At 41.3% G+C, this 15,421-nt stretch overlaps 1 protein-coding gene across 1 annotated transcript in view; it reads right to left on the bottom strand.

Annotated features, from left to right (window-relative positions):
• Window positions 1-2,732: 2,732 nt before the first annotated feature.
• ripor2 (RHO family interacting cell polarization regulator 2) overlaps window positions 2,733-15,421 on the bottom strand; it is a 49,210-nt gene continuing 36,521 nt past the window's right edge. Inside the window, exons 15-18 of the mRNA XM_039738985.1 lie at window positions 15,085-15,247; window positions 12,570-12,705; window positions 8,072-8,227; window positions 2,733-4,219 (exon numbers count right to left, since the gene is read on the bottom strand). Coding sequence (XP_039594919.1) covers window positions 4,041-4,219; window positions 8,072-8,227; window positions 12,570-12,705; window positions 15,085-15,247 — 634 coding nt within the window. The 3' untranslated portion in view covers window positions 2,733-4,040. The remainder of the gene's footprint in view (window positions 4,220-8,071; window positions 8,228-12,569; window positions 12,706-15,084; window positions 15,248-15,421) is intronic.

Raw genomic sequence — 15,421 nt, 5'->3', positions numbered from 1 at the left:
CAGTCAGGTCTGCTGCCTCATGTTTTCTAGGGATGGGTATTGATTACTGGTCTGGTTATGTGTTTGCACCGTCTAGACCAAGTGCCCAAATACACAATCGTTTTAACACCATTGGTCTTTTTAAATGTTAAACTTGCAGTGCTAAATGGGCATGTGGTGAGCATTAGGTGGCTTCCTGCTGCAGAAACTAGGGACTTTTTAGAAACTGGAACTTTTGTAGCATTACAACAACCTGAACACCAACGGCACTACTATCAATGTGTCTGTCAAGTGCTTCCTGATGAAGTTCTGCTGTGGCGAAAATGTCTACCTTTGCAACAAGGCATGTTGATTCATTCAGGAGTGGGTGTCTGCCTTGTTCTAAAAACTAGGGTTGACTTGTTGCCAAGTGCCTCTGTTTTTTACTTGGTACTGTTCAATTTTAAAGGTGGGGATCTTTTCTGTAAAGGTCACTTAGGATGACAACTTTTATCCTCCTTTGTTTGGATTACCCTGCAGACTTAAAAATAAACCACAACAAAAGAGACCTACCACCAACAGCAGCTGAATACCCACACTGACTTCTACTAAAGGGCACTCCTCTACCTGCCACCTTGATGTCATTTGTTTTATTTGGCAATCAGTTAATAGACCATCCCATGATTTCTTTGTCTCAAGGATTTAGAACATGCCCCCCATGTGTGGTTTTACACGTGCCAAGTTACAACTGTACCTGGTGCATTTGTACTTCAGTTTTAATTTCAAATGAGCCTTAGTAGCCCATCTATTAGAAGGTGCTTCTGTGTCGGTTGATTGAAGGAGGTTTAAAGAAGAACGTGAGGGCTACTGCAATAGCAAAATGATTGCAGTGCAGCCATTTGCTATGAGGAGTTCAGATTACTCGCTAACGTACAGATGCGGCTACACATAAATGAAGGTTTAATATATTGTGGCCCTTGAGTTTTATGGCTGGGTCAATTGCTGGTTTAGAAGGGTAACTGTGGTTATAACGTGTTGCTGTGTGTCTGTCCTATAGTGTCTCCGTTTACTTCCTCCAACTCAAAATTGGTGGAATATGAATGCCCACTAATGGATTTACTGACACTTAGGCCAGGAATTGTACAGTCCTCGAGTGTGTTGCTATTGAAATGGTCTTTAGTCTGGCGTTTTGTAGGCTAATGTTATCACCCATTTGTCTCATGGCCTGTGTCATTTGCATCCACTGGTCGTGTTTGTGACTGGTGAAGTAGCCACATTCTATTTTTCCAAATATCGGAGGCTGTAGCCAAAAAATGTAAACTGTCACAATTGACATTTTTATTGGAAAAAGCAACACTGTTCCTGTACAATTCAAATATAACAAAATAACAGTCACACTGTTTGTATTAAAATAAGCTTGATATGAATTAGTATATAAAAATAAGTGGTAATGATTACAATCACAGCAAAATCAATGGTATAAACTGATTTTTACATGTTTTATTTAGTATCAACCCTAAGCTGACTGCAGATCACAAATACTCGCAGTGGAGTCCATGCCTCTCTGGATGGGGCACTGGCAGCAGCAGAATGTCAGGAAAAAGGGAACTGAAATGACCTACGGTGTTTGACAGGGAGAACAGCAGCAAGAAAAGTAAGTCCCTCAGGACACTCCGATAATTGTGGTACAGCCTGCAGTGGCAGCCCTGGGACTTCTTATATAGCACCTTTCATATTGAACCCCATTCTGATAATTTACAGTAGTAGTATTAATTTAAAAAAAAATCCTTATTTTACTGCAAACACAGAAGAAGCAAAATTTCATACAGAGGGTCACACAGCTCAGGTGTGGATTAAAGCAGACATCTTGGCATTTAATATAGCATTTCTACTGTCATAAGCTCCATCTCTTGAGTTGTGGATCCCAATGCGCCAGTGCAGTCACAATGATGTAAAGTAGAGGTCCTGAGTATGGTCATTAAAGACCCCCAGGGTACCCTTTTTAAAGAGTAGGGTCTATCCCGCTGTCCTGGCTAAATTGTCACCATGTCCTAGTTATTCCGGCCTCCTAATCATTGTCGATCTCTTTCATAAAAGTTAATGTGTGGTAAGTGCACTGGCGCAAAAATGGCTGCTGTCGCATCATCCAGGTGGATGCTACACATTAGTGGTGGCTGAAGTGGCTCCCCACTCATTGAAGCGCTTTAGTAGTGAGAAAACACTACATGAATGTAATTAATAATTATTATCGTAGCTCTGTAAAAAGGTAACATTTATTTGGAACAAATACCTTGAGAGGAATGAAGGTCAGTAGGACTACCAAGACAGAATACATGTGTGTAAATGAGAGGGAAGTCCGTGGAATGGTGAGGATGTAAGGAGCAGAGTTGGCGAAGGTGGATGAATTTAAATGCTTGGAATCAACAGTACAGAGTAGTGGGGAGTGTGGAAAAGAAGGTGACGAAGAGAGTGCAGAATGGGTGGAGAAGAGTGTCAGGAGTAATTTGTGACAGATGGGTCTCGGCAAGAGTGAAATGGAAGGTCTAGAGGGCAGTAGTGAGACATTAGAGGGTCATTTGGACATGTGCAGTGAAGAGATAATGGGTATAATCAGAGATGGGTGCTAAGGATAGAGCTGCCAGATAAGAAAAAGAGGAAGGCCTAAGTGAAGGTTTATAGATGTGGTGAGAGGGGACATGATGACGAGGACAGAAAGATATGGAAAAAGATGATCTGCTGCCAGGAGCAGCCGAAAGAAGAAGATGACTATTATATACTGTAATATTATATTTATTGTGTATTGCTTTTTGGTTTTGTCTGTCATATAGTGCCTTTCAGTTCTATTTGTTAAAAAGATGTAACTTAAAGGCACAGTCTATAACTATCTGTTATGCACCGATTTGTTTATTTGTTGATTTAATTTTACCTGAAATATTCCTCCATACAATGAAGTTGACCCAGCAGCATTCCTTCACTGAAGTAGTGACTCTGCTACTCAAGGACACACAGACTAAGACTAGACTAAGAGAAGTGAATTTAGGACAGAAGCCAGGAAGCAATTCTTTAAACAAAGGGTCTAAATTAAACTAGCAAGGCATGTAGTTTGCAGCTTTTAAATGACATGTACCTGGATGATGGTTTGGTACAAGAATTAGTTAAACAAATGGACAACACATGTGCTAAACAGTCTCTGGATTGTCAGCCTTCCACTGTTCTAAAGTACCTGATGATAACTAATTGTGTACAAATGTGGATAGTCAAGTAAACAAAACAAAAACGAAATAAGAGTGACAATTGCAACCCATAACCCTAAAGATATTCCTTCAGTTTCAGTCTGCCTTTGAACTTCTCCTTCATCTTTGTGAACATTGGGGTCTTGATGTGCTCTACGAGAGACAGTATGACAGTCGGTGCAGGTCGTGGGCCTGTTACTTTTGGTACATTTTATTAACTTTGGATTTTTTGGTGGTGTATATTGCCAAGCTGAAAATTTTATATTCAGTAGATCCGATATTTTGATGTTAGCTTCTCCCTATCTGCTTTCCTATAAAACATAATAATTTCTGACATGTTCCTGCGAGACTATTTAGGACTGCCCATGGACTCCATTATTTTGTGGTAGTTGTGTCGGCTGTTGCCAACACAAATCTCGTTGAGTTCCACAGGACTGCACGACTCATGTCGTCAAGTGTGTATGACCTGTAAGTTCTGGCATGTGCGACTTTATCCCCGTTTTGGATAAAAAAATACTTCACGTGTGATTCTCTGTGCCTTTCTGATCCTGATATTCGGAATTTCTTCTCATTCAACGGGTTTTAAATTCTTGTCTTGCATTTCTAGCTTGGCGAAAGATTGCTTTCTCTTTTTGGTATCGACCCCTAATTGTAAAGTTCTGACCACGTTAAATCTTCCATTCCTGTATTTTAAATCTTTTTCACTGTTTCTTGTTGAAACAGTACAGGGCCATTCACTTGGGGACTCTGAAACTCCCATGCATCCCCGCAGATATCTGATGTTCTGCATCTTCTTGCCTTTTAAGAACATCCTTCTGACCAAATTCCCATTCTTCTTTCCAGAAATGATCACATACCTTGATCAAAAATATGAGTCAGTAGATCTTCAATATTGCAAACGTTATGTTTTTTAACATACGTATAAAACTGGAAGAGAGTTATCACTTCCTGAGGAGAACTGGAAGGAGAGAAGAGAGAGGAGGCCAGCTCGTTCCTCCCCACCATTTCCTTGACGACAGACCCAATGGCTGAAAAAGATAAAACAAACAAAAAAAAAAAAGAGTATAAAATGAAGCGACACCACTGCTAAACTTATTCAACCTCCTGTCAACGCTGTTGAAGGTCATGTAGTGGAGCCGAGACGAGCGTTCTATCGAAACATGCTGTCCGTCGGGCGCTGCTGCTTAGAATTACTGCGCATGCTCACAACGCAGTTACGTCATGTATTCCCAGCGTGTTGACACGCCCATTGAATCAGAGAGGACTCCTGCTGCAGGCGGGGTTTGACTGCGCCTGTTCTCTGTCACGGCCCATAGAATGGAGTTGCCTTACCTTATAACGATGTGTCCCGCATTTTCTCTGGAGGTTTTGTCTTTTAACAGTTTGCACCTCATTTCGTGGAAGTTAATCATATCCGCTGTCTCACTCGGGGTTCGCAATTGTGCCACGTTTTGTCCCCGCGTTTATTATCCCTTGCTGTTATTCACAATACAGGCTTGTTGATTTGCCTTGTTTGTCTTATACAAAAATTCAGAACGTGATTATAACTGATTTGCGACATGCATGCACCTTTATACTTTCCAATGGATTGTAGCTGCGTTTGTCGAGGGTTTCCAAAATAGTTAGAAATACATCTACTCAGTGGAGTAGCTAGGGGCGGGCGGAGGAGGCGGCACATTTTTTGGGGGCGGCATTATTGGCCAAAAGGCTCAGTATACAGTAATTCGTGTGTAAGCAGCAGGGTAAAAAATATCACTCATGTATGAAAAAAGTCAAATTCTCTGATTTTTAACCACAAATGCTTGAAAAATAACGTTCAGACTGTCCTCCTGCATCAGACACAGCAGTTGAAATTTATGAGGCAATGACAAAAATAAACAAACATTACACCGATAATAATTTCTAGGAAGATAAACAACTAATTTACAATTCATAATTTCGTTTCGTCATTAATCCAAATGCGTTCTTGCTCTGCGCAGAAAACATCCCCACCAATCACTTGTACACTACTTTGGTTCTGGTTTTCGTAGCGTAATTATATTAAACTAATAATTAGAACACGGCTTATCAGTGCGTCTATACTATATTCTTGTCTAGTTGATGCTTATAAATGTATATACAAAATTATTACTGTTTCTTTATATATGAAAAAAGCTATGCAAAATGTATCTTAATTTTTCTCTATACATCATTTTAATTTTCTATTTAAATAGTTTAACATATTCAGATATGTTGGAGGGCGGCAAATTGAAGCCCCGCCCCGCCCCGAGCGGCCCGAACTCGAGCTACGCCACTGCATCTACTGAGTAGGTTCAGACATTCTGGGCTATAGAAAAATAAATTGTATTAAGTTTGAGGCACATACAAAGTATTCTACCTTGGGGTGGAGTCAAGCTAAAGTTCGAAAATGGGATTTATTAGAAAATGGAACGAATCTTAACAAAACTGATGATGTCGTTTCTCAATGTTGTCTCCACCCTTGTCAATGCACTTGTGCCACCTGCCTGGAAGTGCCCGGATTCCAGCGGTATAAAGATTTTGTCTCGTCTTCGCAACCCCTCGTGCACCGCTTTCTTCACGTCGTCATCGGTTTTGAATCGACGACCATCCAGATGTTTTTCAGCAGTCCAAAAAGGTGGAAGTCACACGGTGCCAAATCTGTGGCAATACCTCAAACTTCAGTTTCTCCAGACAACCCTTGGTGTTCTTAGCAGTGTGTCTGTCATTGCCTTGCAGCAAGAGGACTCCTTGAGACAGCAGTACCAGGGAATCCATTTTCTGGCTGCCGGGATTCCCGGACGTTTCCCATTCCGGGGAATGAAACTGCTGGAATTCCCGGCTGAACGGGAACGGCCAAGCTTGCATATATAGCGTGTAAAAATCGATCAAGAAATAACAGTTATAACTGAAAATAATTAAGTGGCACGGTTTTATGGCCCATGGTGTAGTGTGTTGCTCATTAATTCAGTCAACAACAGACCAGCAGCAGTCAGTCAGTCTCCAGGCTCCCACTAAGACTGAGCACAGTGGACTGGGAGGAGTCTGCGCTCTGCAGCTCACGAATGCCGGGACGGGGCAGACTTCATTGACGTCTGTGCTGTTGACAGTACAGGCTGGTGTCAAGTTTCCAACTGGAGCAGAGCTCGGGTCCAGCTGGCAGTCGGAACATCAGTTGTTTGTGTTGAAAGCCTCGTACGAATGGCCGAGTTTGTCGAGTTTAAAAACGACGAGTTTGGCAGCATTTTTTGCGTTAAAAGCTAGGCCAGTGAGCTAAGTGTAAACTGTGTAAAATTATTCTGAAAACAGTTGGTGCGCTCTCGCCTGGACGACCGCACGCTCGACACATTGTGCTTTCTACGCACTTATTACCGCAACTAACTAGATTCATGTACTTATATGACAGCATGAACTGCTTGTAGTCAAGGTTAGTATTTTATTGGTGTCAACATATTGCAGTAGTTTTATTAAAAATAAATGTCGCTCGTTCTAAAACCATTCACATGTGAGATGCCTGTGCACTGTGTCATTCCCGGGAATGGATAAACCTGTCCAGGAATGGATTCCCTAAGCAGTGCCCACCGCTTGGATCGAATAGCAGGCTTCATGTTGGTCTCCAGCAAGTCAGAATAACTTGCACTAGTGACTGTGGTACCCCTCAGCTTGTAGTGTTCGACAATAACTCCGGTGCACGAGTGGTGGGCAGGACAAGACCAAACCTTCTATTCTGCTGGAATCTGGGCATTTTCAGGCAGGTGACACAAGTGCATCGAGAATGGTGAAGACTCCATTGAGAAATGCCAGGATCAGTTTTGTTAAGGTGTATTCCATTTCCTAATAAATACTATTTTCTAACTTTAGCTTGACTCCCCCTCCAGTTATAGTTTTGCCATTAACATTAACTTCTAGGCTTTCTAAGTTAATGTCATTCTTAGTTTTCTCTGTATTTGGTGTTGGGTACGTTTTAGCTGTCAAAGTTGCAGATCTAAAGACATACAGGAACTATCAAGGTGTGCTACGGTAATACAATTTGACAAAGCAGGACGAATCCGTAGAACACTGGCATGACAGGTGTGAAGACACCTCAGATGGAGCATCAGTCCATTGCATGGCACAGTTGTTCATACCTTGTAAAATTAAAGGCGATGTTCACACTGCAGCTAAAAGCGATTCCATTCGGATCTTTGGTTTGTGGATTTGTTTGATTTTTGAAGTAGAATTTTTCAGTGTGGCACAAATTAGCACTGGGAGTGTCAAACCAGATCTGTCCAAGTAGGAAGGTCAACCACAAGGCAGGGAGAGAGCCATCGCTAAGCACCTCTTCCAAACAGACCTGAGCACAAGTCCCGGGATGGACTGTAATGCCATTTGTGGTAATTCACTAGACGTTTGGCTTGTCCACCTCCATAGCTACTGAAACCATGGAGGCACTGGAGGGCGGCACCTTTTTGGAGTACATAGCGTAATAAACTCTGCACCGGACAAGCATTTTGCAGCTGAAACTCACAAGGAGAGTTACTTTTGTTTTCTTTTGATTTCATTGTCTTTATTAGATTTTTTCCATGGGCATTTCATATATTTCTTGTCCCTCCTTGGTCACTCTTCGGACTGCTTCATTCAGAAACATCATTATGTTCGTTCTCCATGAAAACATGAAATTTACATTTTTTTTCTTGGCTATCGCTACAAACTGCATGGAGTAGGAAACATAAAACATTATTATTTTTGGGTGGCGTATTCCTTTAACTCTCTTCATATTCCACAGTGGAAATTCTCTTGGCCCATCAATATTTAACCAAACCGGATTTCTGTGCAAGATATCACATTGTGGAAAAGACAATAGGCAGACACTTCGCAAAAGAAAGACGGGACTGAGCGCTTACCTGCTCCAATACTGTCTGGGCAGTTATGGCGGTGAGCAATGCAGTCGCTCATGTTCTTCCTCACTGTGGCTGCGCTGGTGTAGTAGACGTTGTTCGGTCCGGCACACTCTTCCCAGAATGATAGCAGGGCTGGTGTTTCATTAAGAGCTGGAATTACTTCAGATAAACAAAGCAAATCAAATCTCATTGCGTCGCATATAAAACCACACTCATCTGCACAGCTGCCTGCACGCCTCCTCATTTTTTGCCCTTGAGGACTTTGCAGTTTTGAATATTGGATTTGCTGCAAATGAAACACACAAGCAAAATTGGATGTGACCAAGAAATGTGTGTGTGTGCAAACTGGACGGCAATTGATTTAGAATGAAAGGACAATCATTATGCCATGTGTGTACGTGTGGGCATGAGCGCCTCCTGTCTGCTAAAGTACGGCTGCACACAGTAACTGCTTGTTCATGAAATTAGCTGAAACAGCACAGAGGAAGGATGAATCACAATGGAGACGAGAAAAGGATGGAGAAGGGATGACCCTGAATCTGTACTGAGGTCAAAGGGCCCTCTCAGGACACGGAACAGAACTGAGTGAGCAGACATGTCAACAATTAACCTCTGTTTAGTGCCTTTCACTCTGTCTGTCTTTTATACAGTGCCTTTCACTCTTATTTATCTTTTATATAGAGTGATCCCTCGCTATATCGCGCTTCGACTTTCGCGGCTTCTAAATGTAAGCATATCTAAATATATATCACGGATTTTTCGCTGGTTCGCGGATTGCTGCAGACAATAGGTCTTTTAATTTAAAGTACATGCTTCCTCAGTTTGTTTGCCCAGTTGATTTCATACAAGGGACGCTATTGGCGGATGGCTTAGAAGCTACCCAATCAGAGCATGTATTATGTATTAAATAAAACTCCTCAATGATATACGATGTGCCCGAGCGGTGTTTGATTGTTTCCTTTTCTTGGTCTCTCACCCTCTCTGACGTTCTCTGCGCCTGACGGAGGGGCTGTTTGCACAGAAGACACGGACGCTCCTCTACAAAATGCTGCTTTATCGCGGTGCTTCAGCATACTTAAAAGCAGGTATTGATTTTTTGATTGCTTGCTTTTATCTCGCGCTCTCTCTCTTGACATTCTCTGCTCCTGACGGCGCTCCTTTGAAGAGAAGATATGTTTGCATTCTTTTAATTGTGAGAAAGAACTGCCATCTCTGTCTTGTCATGGAGCACAGTTTAAACGTTTGACTAAAGGGTGTTTTCATGTCTAGAGGGCTCTAATAATGTTAACAGTGTGGGAGAATTTATAAGGGCTTAAAATATATAAAAATAACCATACAGACATATGGTTTCTACTTCGCTGATTTTCACCTATCACGGGGGGGTCTGGAAAGCAATCCCCGCGATCGAGGAGGGATTACTGTAGTGCCTTTCACTCTCTCTTTCTTTTATATAGTGCCTTTCACACTATTTGTATATAGTGCCTTTCATTCTCTCTCTCTATCTATACTAATAAAAGGCAAAGCCCTCACTGACTGACTGACTCACTGACTCACTGACTCATTCTCCAACTTCCCATGTAGGTAGAAGGCTGAAATTTTGCAGGCTCATTCCTTACAGCTTACTTACAAAAGTTAAGCAGGTTTCATTTCGAAATTCTACACGTAACGGTCATAATGGTCGATAACAGTCGACAATGTCCGCCATGTTGAACTTTCTTATTTATGGCCCCATCTTCACGAAATTTGGTAGGCGGCTTCCCTGCGCTAACCGAAACCAATGTACGTACTTATTTCGATGGTAGGATGCCACTGTCGGCCGCCATATTGAACTTTCCAACGTCACTAATTCTCCAACGTCCCGTGTAGGTAGAAGGCTGACCCCATCTTCACGAAATTTGGTAGGTGGCTTCCCTGTGCTAACCAAAACCAATGTACGCACTTATTTCGGTGGTATGACGCCACTGTCGGCCACCATATTGAACTTTCCAACGTCACTAATTCTCCAACTACCCGTGTAGGTAGAAGGCTGAAATTTGGCAGGCTCATTCCTTAAAGCTTACTTACAAAAGTTGGGCAGGTTTCATTTCAAAATTCAATGCGTAATGGTCATAACGGTCAACAAGGTCCGCCATGTTGAACTTTCTTATTTATGGCCCCATCTTCACGAAATTTGGTAGGCGGCTTCCTTGCGCTAACCGAAACCAATGTACGTACTTATTTCAGTGGTATGATGCCACTGTCAGCCGTCATATTGAACTTTTCAACGGTCTTTGTTACATATGGGCCCATCTTCAAGAAATTTGGTACGCAGATTCCCAATGCTAACTGAATCCTACTTACGTACAGTACAGGCCAAAAGTTTGTTCACACCTCCTCATTCAATGTCTTTTCTTTATTTTCATGACCATTTCCAGCACTCCATCACTCTCCTTCTTGGTCAAATAGCCCTTACACAGCCTGGAGGTGTATTTGGGGTCATTGTCTTGTTGAAAAATAAATGATCATCCAACTAACCTGACTTCTGCACAACCCCGTTGATAAAGCAAGAAATTCCACTAAATAACCCGGATGAGGCACACCTGTGAAGTGAAAACCATTTCAGGTGACTACCTGTTGAAGCTCATCGAGAGAATGCCAAGAGTGTGCAAAGCAGTAATCAGAGTTTTGAAGAAACTAGAATATAAAACATGTTTTCAGTTATTTCACCTTTTTTTGTCAAGTACATAACTCCACGTGTTCATTCATAGTTTTGATGCCTTCAGTGAGAATCTACCAATGTAAATGGTCATGAAAATAAAGAACACACATTAAATGAGGAGGTGTGTTCAAACTTTTGGACTGTACTGTACATATATACGTCCATAGCCTGCAGCTCGGTCACAGTGTGAGGCGGCGTTGGGTCCCCGATCCCAACGACTCCCACGTTGTTGGCTGCCTGCCTATATAAGGCTGTCCATCGCTCCAGTCTCTACATTCCCTTCCTTGCTTCGCCACAGGATTCACGTCTCCCTGCTGATAACTACGGTCTTTTTATTTAATCCTCGGCTGCTCTGCTGTTTTATTATTCATTTATTACGCTTATAGTTATTGTGTAGGTATTTTAGACTTACTTTACATTGTTCAGGTACCCATTTCCTTTATCATTCCAACCGTACACCCATTACCATGTCTATCGAGGTGATCACCACTGAACAAAGAACTGTCACTAGCCGAGTGATTTCCATGCCCGGAGATGGCATCTACCTTTTCCATTCTCTGTGTTACATATTGCACGGCCATATCAGGCTCACTCTTGATATCCATTGTGTCTTATGTATTGAATGACTGGACAGCTTCAAGGTGTGGACTGATGACGTACAGGAGATAATTAGACTAAACAGGAGCACTAGAAGAGTGAAATGCTTAAGCCCTTCACCTATGGTTCTGCATGTAAGTTGATGGCTGCCGCTGAATTGTTCAGTTGTCGCTTTCAAGTGTACCGAAATGGCCAAATATTTTATACCTTTCGAAAACCGCCAATGCCTCTTAAACATCTTAGATTCACAGGTGACGATTTCAGTAGTAGACACTTTGATGTTTATGAATGTTTAAACTCTCAAAAGCTGGATGTGAAGTTATCGATGAAACCGTTTGTGTGCTTACAATGCTTGACAGATGCCGAATGTCACTTCAACACAAGTCCTACAAATACTGTCGTCATTGAAACAAACCATGAAACTCAAACCGATTGTGACAGCAGCAATCCAAGCTGTGAGATTTCAGACAAGATTACTGTTCACATGGCCGACTGTACTTGCATGATTAAGAGTAAGCTCGGCGCACAGCTTGGTCATGTTACAACCGGAGGGACGAACTCACAATGTGAGTTATTGGTATATTTTCCCTCAGTTTAAAAAGGTTTAATATTCTTCTTAATAAAAATTTTAAGGCAGTACTTCGCCGCTGCGAAGTGCGGGTATTTTGCTAGTCATTTATATAGTGCCTTTCACTCTCTGTCTCTATCATTTATATAGTGCCTTTCACTCTATCTACCTTTTACATAGTGCCTTTCACACTAGCTATCTATCCATCTATCTTTTATATAGTGCCTTTCACACTATTTTTAAATAGTGCCTTTCACTCTCTTTCCTTTTTATAGTGCCTTTCACTCTATTCCTTTCACTCTATCATTTATATAGTGCCTTTCACTCTATCTCTCTATCATTTATATAGTGCCTTTCACTCTATCTATCTTTTATATAGTGCCTTTCTATTTATCTATCTATCCTAAACACACTTATTCTAGTTAAGGGTTTCAAAAAGTCAGAGCCCATCATTATTTATATAATTCTGTAGAAGGGATATAAAGACTTTAATTCAGAAGAGGGCATGAATTACTCTGTCCACTTGTTTCATAACATGAAATATTCATTTTCACATTTGCATGAGCTTGTTTAATTGCATGACGTTTCATTTGATTAATTTTTTTTTTGTTATAGTGAAAGAGATTCAAGTTACAAACCTTCTGCCACCGAGGAAGCAATTCCAGTCCTTTCCATGCTAAATTCTCCGATGGTCCCCAACACCAAAGCTTGCTCTGTGATTTTCTCAAGGAATATTTTCTGTAGAAGCACATCTCCCTCGGAGGAGATCAGCTGCTGTCAAAGAGAACGCTAAACATGGTGAGTAATTTAGACCTGAGAAGAGGGATTACTGAGTGACTGAAAGTTTTAGGAAAGTTTTACTAAAAGTTATAGGACACCAAATTTGTTTTTCTCTTCTACTAAAAGATAGCAATGAAAAATGTAGTTTTGCATTCTAGTAAAATGTAGTTTGAAAAAAAATGTGCTTTTGTTTTCCACTAAAAGATGATCCACTGAGGATGTCAGGCCTTGGCAGATTTCTCATCCTGCTCACTTGTCTCCTGCTATTCGGGTTTCATTTTGGGTTCTCATTTGACTCTTTTCTGTGAATATTCCCTCAGAACACATCCACCAAGGTGCACACAGCACCCCTCACTCTTACTCGCACCCGTCCAGCCTCATGCTGATCCCACTCGGTGGTCACCGCAGTGAGGGCTCCTCATAAGAGCAGTTTGGGTTTACGATGAACTGCTGTTTTGTTTTTTGTTGTATGTTTTATTCTGTATTTAATATGTTAACACAACACTTTGATATTCCAGACATCTATTTTGATTACATTTTTAGAAAAACTACACAAATGTGTATATCTGATTATTTTTTTTTGATATATCCAATTTATTTTCTTATACATTTTAATCCTTTTTTTTTTTAAATGTTAAAACAACATTTTGATATCCAAGACATCCTTTTTAATTTACATTAAAAAAAACAACTGACCAAATTGTGTATACAGTGGTGTGAAAAACTATTTGCCCCCTTCCTGATTTCTTCTTCTTTTGCATGTTTGTCACACAAAATGTTTCTGATCATCAAACACATTTAACCATTAGTCAAATATAACACAAGTAAACACAAAATGCAGTTTTTAAATGATGGTTTTTATTATTTAGGGAGAAAAAAAATCCAAACCTACATGGCCCTGTGTGAAAAAGTTTGCCCCCTTTTTAAAAAATAACCTAACTGTGGTGTATCACACCTGAGTTCAATTTCCGTAGCCACCCCCAGGCCTGATTACTGCCACGCCTGTTTCAATCAAGAAATCACTTCAATAGGAGCTGCCTGACACAGAGAAGTAGACCAAAAGCACCTCAAAAGCTCGGCATCAAGCCAAGATCCAAAGAAATTCAGGAACAAATGAGAACAGAAGTAATTGAGATCTATCAGTCTGGTAAAGGTTATAAAGCCATTTCTAAAGCTTTGGGACTCCAGTGAACCACAGTGACAGCCATTATCCACAAATGGCAAAAACATGGAACAGTGGTGAACCTTCCCAGGAGTGGCCGGCCGACCAAAATTACCTCAAGAGCGCAGAGACGACTCATCCAAGAGGTCACAAAAGACCCCAGGACAACATCTAAAGAACTGCAGGCCTCACTTGCCTCAATTAAGGTCAGTGTTCACGACTCCACCATAAGAAAGAGACTGGGCAAAAACGGCCTGCGTGGCAGATTTCCAAGACGCAAACCACTGTTAAGCAAAAGAACATTAGGGCTCGTCTCAATTTTGCTAAGAAACATCTCAATGATTGCCAAGACTTTTGGGAAAATACCTTGTGGGCTGATGAGACAAAAGTTGAACTTTTTGGAAGGCAAATGTCCCGTTACATCGGGCGTAAAAGGAACACAGCATTTCAGAAAAAGAACATCATACCAACAGTAAAATATGGTGGTGGTAGTGTGATGGTCTGGGGTTGTTTTGCTGCTTCAGGACCTGGAAGGCTTGCTGTGATAGATGGAACTATGAATTCTACTGTCTACCAAAAAATCCTGAAGGAGAATGTCCGGCCATCTCTTCATCAACTCAAGCTGAAGCGATCTTAGGTGCTGCAACAGGACAATGACCCAAAACACACCAGCAAATCCACCTCTGCATGGTTCAAGAAAAACAAAATGAAGACTTTGGAGTGGCCTAGTCAAAGTCCTGACCTGAATCCAATTGAGATGTTATGGCATGACCTTAAAAAGGCGGTTCATGCTAGAAAACCCTCAAATAAAGCTGAATTACAACAATTCTGCAAAGATGAGTGGGCCAGAATTCCTCCAGAGTGCTGTAAAAGACTCATTGCAAGTTATCGCAAACGCTTGATTGCAGTTATTGCTGCTAAGGGTGGCCCAACCAGTTATTAGGTTCAGGGGGCAATTACTTTTCACACAGGGCCATGTAGGTTTGGATGTTTTTTCTCCCTAAATAATAAAAACCATCATTTAAAAACTGCATTTTGTGTTTACTTGTGTTATATTTGACTAATGGTTAAATGTGTTTGATGATCAGAAACATTTTGTGTGACAAACATGCAAAAGAATAAGAAATCAGGAAGGGGGTAAATAGTTTTTCACACCACTGTATCTGGTTATTATTATTATTATTATTGTTGTATATCTTTCTTTTTCTTACCTCTAAGAGCTGGATGCAGTATTGTAAATGCGTCACAATGGCCAAGTCCAGGCTGTCACCTCCCGCTGTCAAAGGCAAGCAGGCAGCCCCTCCGCTTTGGCCAGGCTCCGTGTTATCTGCCAGTGTGTCACTCAGGTGGCTTGTAGTATCGCTGCTCTCTGAACTGTTTAAACATAAAAATGAAGAAGTTCTTAAATCAGGAGTCGATGCTTTATGACTACTGTCATGGAGGGCAAAATGACAGTGTGAACGGTGACGGAGTGCGCATCTCCTCACAGAACAACGTGACCTGGGCTGGGATGCCATTGTTATGGTCACACCAGGGTTCCTCCATGTC

This window comes from Polypterus senegalus, chromosome 16, assembly GCF_016835505.1.
Source record: "Polypterus senegalus isolate Bchr_013 chromosome 16, ASM1683550v1, whole genome shotgun sequence".
NCBI lineage: Eukaryota > Metazoa > Chordata > Cladistia > Polypteriformes > Polypteridae > Polypterus > Polypterus senegalus.
The sequence above is the reverse complement of the archived record's forward strand: the minus strand, read 5'-3'. Positions and strand labels throughout refer to the sequence as shown.